The following is a 7,314-nucleotide window of genomic DNA, read 5'->3' on the forward strand; positions in this document are numbered from 1 at the left end:
ATACACACACACATATATATGTATATAAATATATATACACACACACACACAGAGACACACACACACACAGACACACACATATATATGTATATAAATATATATACACACACACACACACACACATATATATGTATATAAATATACACACACACAAACATATATATGTATATAAATATATATACACACACACACACACAGAGACACACACACACACACACATATATATGTATTTAAATATATATACACACACACACACACACACACACACATTACCCGGGCAGCTTTAGACGAGTAGGGGTCCTCAAACAGAGCCCAGACTTTGGGCTGCAGTTTCTTCCACCAGCCCAGCTTCCTGCCCGAGTCCTCCTGCAGGCAAAGTCTTTTGAGATCTCCCTCCTCTTCGTCCTCTGGCTCCGGAGCCTCGAAGCTGTCCAGCGCCTCTTCGGCGTCCCGGTGCTGCCTGTAATTCATCCAGCAACATGCCTCCACGTCCGTCTCGTCGATGCCCCAAAAGGCCAGTTCTTCCTCGAACAGGGGTCCGCATACATCCGCCGGGCAGTGCAACTTGCCCGTCCTGTAATAGTTCAGAATATAGGCGAACACGGACGGGTGACGGTCGAAGAAGAATTCGTCGGTTTTCGGATCGTAATCAAAATTGCTGAAGGCGTCCGGCTCAGTTAACCAGGATAGTCTTGTCCCAGGCAAAGTCTTGAGGGTGCTTCTATAAGTCTCATGTTTAATGCCACCGACATTGATCACTATTTTATCGTTCTCCTCGTTTCTCCCCATATCTCCTTTCAAACATGACTTGGAAGGAGGTTTGCCTCCTGACTTTCGCCCGCGGAAAGAGGACACACACACTGAACTGATCATATGGGTGAGAGTTTTGCCTTTTTTTCCCTCCTGACCCAAACACGTGTTAGTTTTTCGAACCAGGATAAGTCAAGTGCTTTTCGTCATTATTTTCTCCCCCATCCCCCCCCCCCCCCCCCCCCCCCCCCCACCCACCCCCCCTCTCTCTCTCTCACTCTCACTCTCTCTCTCTCACTCACCACACTTCCCCTCGCTCACTCTCAAACGAGAGAGTGCAGCACAAGGTGCAGGGAACAGGGGTGGGTGGGTGAGTGAGAGAGAGAGAGTGTGTTTGTGTGTGTGTGAGAGAGAGGGAGAGGGACAGAGAGAGAGAGGGACAGAGAGAGAGACAGAGGGAGATTCTTGAGATGAAGACACCAAAAGAGATCAGAGTTTCCAAAGGACTTCTCTTCGGAACCTGGAAGAAGAAAGAAAAAACATAATGAGGCGATTTTTTGATACCAAAGCAGGTCGTATTTGTGTACAGCACAGAAGTGACTTCAAATTGGAAAGTTCACAAGATAAAATGTGTCTAAATGTTGTAGATTTCATTCCTGATAGAAGGTTTTGAGGGTAAATTGTACATAAAATGTATCTAAATGTATCTCGCTGTAACTTTAATGTATCTAAATGTACCTAAATGTATCTAAATGTATCTAAAATGTATCTAAAATGTGTCTAAATGTATCTAGATGTTGCCAGGGGTCAGGGAAACGACGCGAAAGGGGATCTAAACATGCAATTGACATTTTAACAGAGTCCCACTCAACTCGCTGGTGCTTGTTTATCTATGCTCGTAACATTACGATGGGGACGGGGATAGGGATGGGGACAAATTGTAAACCCGTCGAGTGGGTCGAGGTGTCTCGCCGCGCCAACAATCCAAAATCTGCGCGCCTGGCAAAAAAAAAAAAAAACCAGGCATTGCAGCAAAAAAAAAAAAAAAAAAAAAATTCACTGAAGGTTTGAATCTCAGATTAATTTGCAGTTATTGGGATTAATGGGACGGCGAATCATCGAGGCAGTGAGCTGGAGAGAAAATAAAGCGGAACATCTTCTCAACTATCCGAGCATTCTGAATCCTCATTAATGCTGTACCGACATGTATTTGGAAAGCATTTCCTTATAAAGCTAAAACTATATTTAATTAGCTTTAATGTCATGGCATTAGGCGATTTCTATGCAAAGTAGATTTTGAACCGATGAGAGGGGTTTTTTTCTGCCTATATGGAATCATCTCTATGTATTTCTAGGGCTTGTTCATCTAAAATGTTGCGAGCTTTGATTTCGAGGGGACGGGGGTTTGGTTAATATTGGAAGAAGGTGGGTGTGTGTTATTTAGCGGGGAATGTGTTGCGAGGCGGTGGGGAATCTGCTCCCCTTCTTCCTTGTCCCCATTAGGGTAACAAGGGGACATAGGACAGCAAGCGGTCCCTGGCCCTAACTGGCTAACTCTAAATCCAACTTTCGTTCTGCTCCGCAGATTGAATAGAGCCGGTGTGAATCCGGGACGATTTGCACACCTCAGCGTTTTCTCGTTTACAATTCGCATTGGAGTGGTTGGGTAGAGGGGTCCGCATCAGAGCCGCTGGGTGGGAACTGACGTATGTGCGAGCGAGTTGAGTGGGTGTGCGTTGGTTGTGTTTGAAAGTTGGTGTGTAAATCGCGGCTGCAAGCAGTGCAGTGGATCTGTAACTGGATGGAGATGTACAGGGGTGTATGTGTCTGTGTCTGTTCATGTGTGTCAGTATGTGTGTCTGTGTCAATGTGTGTCTGTGTATGTGTCTCTGTGTGTGAGTCTGTGTGTGTGTATATGTGTCTCTGTGTGTGACTGTGTGTGAGTCTGTGTGTGTGTATGTATGTGTCTCTGTGTGTGAGTGTGTTTGTGTATATGTGTCTGTCTACGTGTGTGTCTGTATGTGTGTGTGAGTCTGTGTGTGTGTGTATATGTGTCTGTGTCAATGTGTGTCTGTGTATGTGTCTCTGTGTGACTGTCTGTGTGTGTGACTGTCTGTGCGTATGTGTGTGTGTCAGTATGTGTGTGTGTGAGTCTGTGTGTATATGTGTCTCTGTGTGTATGTGTGTGTCTGTATCTGTGTGACTATGTATGTGTGTGTATGTGTCTGTGTGAGTATGTATGTGTGTGCCTCTGTCTATGTGTGTGTGAATCTGTCTGTGTCTGTGTGAGAGAGAGGGAGAGAGAGCGTAGGAAGAGGGGGGAGAGAAAGAGAGAAAGAAGGAGAGGAAAAGAGAGGGGGAGAGAGAGAATGTGTGTGTGAGCATGTGTGTTTGTGTATGTGCAGCATGCAATAGCGGCGAGTGGCGTGTTTCAATTTGTCAGTGGATGTGTGTTTATGGTTCTACACGTTGCTGCCCGTTTTGTGAATGGCCGTGCACACGTTTGGTTAATTGCGAATAAATATCCATACACTGCAATGCACGCGTGTATCTGCATGTAGAACAGTCCATGCATGCATGTATGTCACCGTGTATCTATCAATCCATCCACCCCTACACTGGCCTTTGTCTGTATATCAGCCTGCCTGTGTGTACATAAAACTGTGTATACCTGTTCCTGCATGTGTGTGTGTGTGTGTGTGTGTGTGTGTGTGTGTGTGTGTGTGTGTGTGTGTGTGTGTGTGTGTGTGTGTGTGTGTGTGTGTGTGTGTGTGTGTGTGTGTGTGTGTGTGTGTGTGTGTGTGTGTGTGTGTCCGTGTCCATCTCCCCATCCCTGTAGGTGTGAACACTGCTCCCTGCTCACACCTACAAGTGTTAAACATAAAGCGGCGAGTGAGAAGCATCTCGGCAGCGGCTGCATGTGGAGTGTGATCTGATCACATTGAACCTCATCTACTTTCCAGATTACACTGCGGCCTGGAATAGTCGCTGTCTAGGAACATCACCGGTTAGAATGACAGCACACCTGGTCAACCTCCCCAGGCTGCTTGGTATAAAGGAGTGATGCAGAAACACAAAGCACCAGGTAACTGGGAATATTTACACAAGTCTCTCTTCCACCGAATTCCCTTGGACAATCAAGACTTAATTTTTTTAATGTGGATAATTGGATCAAGATGTCTAGACTCAACCCAGTCTCTATTTTACTCGTACACCCCCCCCCCCTATCTATCTATCTATCTATCTATCTATCTATCTATCTATCTATCCATCTATCCATCTATCCATCTATCCATCTATCCATCTATCCATCTATCCATCTATCCATCTATCCATCTATCCATCTATCCATCTATCCATCCATCTATCCATCTATCCATCTATCCATCTATCCATCTATCCATCTATCCATCCATCTATCCATCTATCCATCCATCCATCCATCTATCTATCTATCTATCTATCTATCTATCTATCTATCTATCTATCTATCTATCTATCTATCTATCTATCTATCTATCTATCTATCTATCTATCTATCTATCTATCTATCTATCTATCTATCTATCTATCTATCTATCTATCTATCTCTCCCTCCATTTATCTCTCCCTCCATCTATCTCTCCCTCTATCTATCTATCCATCTCTCCCTCCCTCTCCCTCTCTCCCTCTGTGTTTAATAAAATCCTGCCTTTACTCCACAGAAATGCACCAGCCCTAATATTGTGGGAGTAACATTGCCAGTTTCCATTGCAACAGCAGTGAGGGGGGGGGGGGGGTTGAGAAGCGGTCTAGCGACCAGAAGCAGGTCTATAATATTGCTACACCTGCAGTCCATGTAGAGTAAGAGGCTGTGCGGGGGGTCTAATTCAGATACCGTTCTACAATAACGAAGACAAATGGAGGGGGAAGAGATATGGCAGGCGGTTAACTAGTCCCTTGGGCTCAAGGTGATTGCAGGTGAGGAGACAGGTGGGGGGGGGGAGGGGGGAGAGGTGCACTTATAATGGGAACTCTCTATGTAAACTTGCCTCGTTGCAATTACGCCCTGCTACCATCGGCGGTGTCACAGGTCCCTTGCTGAAGGGGGGGGGGGGGGGGGGATGATACAAAGCCAATGGGCTGGAAAGGGGGCAGATAAATAGAGACTGCATGGCCATGGATAGATTGGTGAATGGTGAATTAGACACAGAAACAGATAACACGTACACTAGTAGCGAGAGAACAGATAGATAGATAGATAGATAGATAGATAGATAGATAGATAGATAGATAGATAGATAGATAGATAGATAGATAGATAGATAGATAGATAGATAGATAGATAGATAGATAGATAGATAGATAGATAGATAGATAGATAGATAGATAGATAGATAGATAGATAGATAAATAGACAAAATAGCTGCTTGAATTAGACAAACAGGCAGCTGCAAGAAGGGGAAGGTGATTGTATGCAGAGACAGATAGATATATATATAAGTGGAGTTTGAGCCAGCGGGGATTAGAGTCTCGCTGGGGTTACAATGGTCCCTGTCTTTGCTGCTAGGTGGTTGGGTTGGATTTTAAATACAGCGCTCTAAATGTTGCAAGACCTGTCACGCTGAATGCAAGGGGGGGAGGGGAGGGGGGGGGGTACGTTTGATTCCTTCCCATTTGCAATTTCTGGTAGAGATGTCCACGTTAACACACAACGGGGGCAGGCAGAGAGAGGGGCGAGAGAGAGAGAGAGAGAGAGAGAAAGAGAGGAGATCTCTCTTGGAGACGGTCTCTGGCAAGGACTGAATCACCTACTCGCCTGTTAGAGAGAGAAAAACATAATCCCAGTGTGACAGCTATGAAAATACACACAGAGAGAATAAACTGGAACAAGACAGACTCTGCTTCACATTAGGCTACGTGTAGGGAGGTAGGGAAGGGGAGGGGGGGGGAGGATATCGTGTTGATGCTGTGATTTAAAAAAATATCCCCCAGCGTTAGAGATAGCACTGATGGTGTGTGTGTGTGTTCTAAAATGCAGGGGTTCTGTGACAAAAAAAGCGAGTCCCTGCCTCATCCCCCAGCTGTGTGTGTGTGTGTGTGTGTGTGTGTGTGTGTGTGTGTGTGTGTGTGTGTGTGTGTGTGTGTGTGTGTGTGTGTGTGTGTGTGTGTTTTTTTTTTTAATTGCAACAACCTAGTTTTATTTATTATTTTTTATTTTTATTTTGCATTTATTTCCTTTAAAAAAAAAAAAAAACGCGGCGAGGAGCCTTAAACGCCTAATTATAACACGGCTCGTTTCATAAACAAATGCAGAGCAAAGGCAGGTAGGTATTATAAAGAAAGGCACAGAAAGAATTGCTACTTACAGCTGCAAGATTTGAGTCAAAATGATGTTCTCTGCTCGGTTGAAATCGCCAGTTTCAGTAGGAAGTGACTGAAATGAATCTCCTTGCTCCCTCTCTCTGTATCTCTTTCCCTGTCTCTCTCTCTCTCACACACACACACACACACACACACAGACACGTTCTCACATCCACACAGCAGGGAAACTGAACGCACCTAGGAAAATAACTGCAAATCCCCCTCAATATATAGATATATGGATATACAGCTGGATATTTGGTTATAGCTGAGAGTGGGAATGTTCAGCACACGTTTGCCCTTGAATTGTATCGCGTGTTTTAAATACAATTTTGACGTGCAGTCAAAGACACACACACACACACATATACTTTCTCCTCCCCCTCCCTCTCTCCCTCCCTCTCCCTCTCTCCCCCTCTAGCTCACAATAAGAGAGTGCCAAAGAGGATGTAACCAACTCCCAAGATTGGAGGCTGAACGATTGCTGTCTGGACTGGAAGAGGAGACCGACTTCTGCTAATTCTGCGGCAGAGCAGCGAGTCAATGACGCAACGCGGTTAGCAATTCAGGGATGGATTCAGCCCCTGATCCAAGTTACGCTGTTGCCTCAGTAGTAACCCATGTCTCTCCTGAACTGACCACAAAAAAAAACGCAACAGCGTGCAACCTTGTCTTGTTTTTAAAAAAATGTTAATATTTCTCGAGTTTTTTTAATGTATGTATTTGTTGGCACCCCCCCCCCCTCCCCCCAAAAAATGTAGGATGAAATACTCTTCCCAAGAATTCACGTTAACCCCTTTCCATCTGACACACAGTGGATAGGAGAATGGCAAGGAGATGTGTCACCATATGGGACCCTTTCCACTGCCCCGCTGAATCAAAGGACATAGAAACATAGAAACATAGAAAATAGGTGCAGGAGTAGGCCATTCGGCCCTTCGAGCCTGCACCGCCATTCAATAGGTGGAGGAGTAGGCCATTCGGCCCTTCGAGCCAGCACCACCATTCAATAGGTGGCGGAGTAGGCCATTCGGCCCTTCGAGCCAGCACCGCCATTCAATGTTATAATGGCGGTGCTGGCTCGAAGGGCCGAATGGCCTACGTATGATTATATTCAATATGATCATGGCTGATCATCCAACTCAGTATCCTGTACCTGCCTTCTCTCCATACCCCCCCCCCCCCCAATCCCTTTAGCCACAAGGGCCACATCTAACTCCC

The 7,314-nt window shown here is 45.4% G+C and overlaps 1 protein-coding gene across 1 annotated transcript in view; it reads right to left on the reverse strand.

Moving 5' to 3' along the window:
* Positions 1–960, reverse strand: part of LOC116966913 (potassium voltage-gated channel subfamily C member 1-like) — a 51,651-nt gene extending 50,691 nt beyond the window's left edge. Inside the window, exon 1 of the mRNA XM_033013286.1 lies at positions 274–960. Within this exon, the coding sequence (XP_032869177.1) occupies positions 274–873 (600 nt within the window). The 5' untranslated portion in view covers positions 874–960. The remainder of the gene's footprint in view (positions 1–273) is intronic.
* Positions 961–7,314: the final 6,354 nt, after the last annotated feature.

This window comes from Amblyraja radiata, chromosome 38 (genome assembly GCF_010909765.2).
Source record: "Amblyraja radiata isolate CabotCenter1 chromosome 38, sAmbRad1.1.pri, whole genome shotgun sequence".
NCBI classification, from domain to species: domain Eukaryota; kingdom Metazoa; phylum Chordata; class Chondrichthyes; order Rajiformes; family Rajidae; genus Amblyraja; species Amblyraja radiata.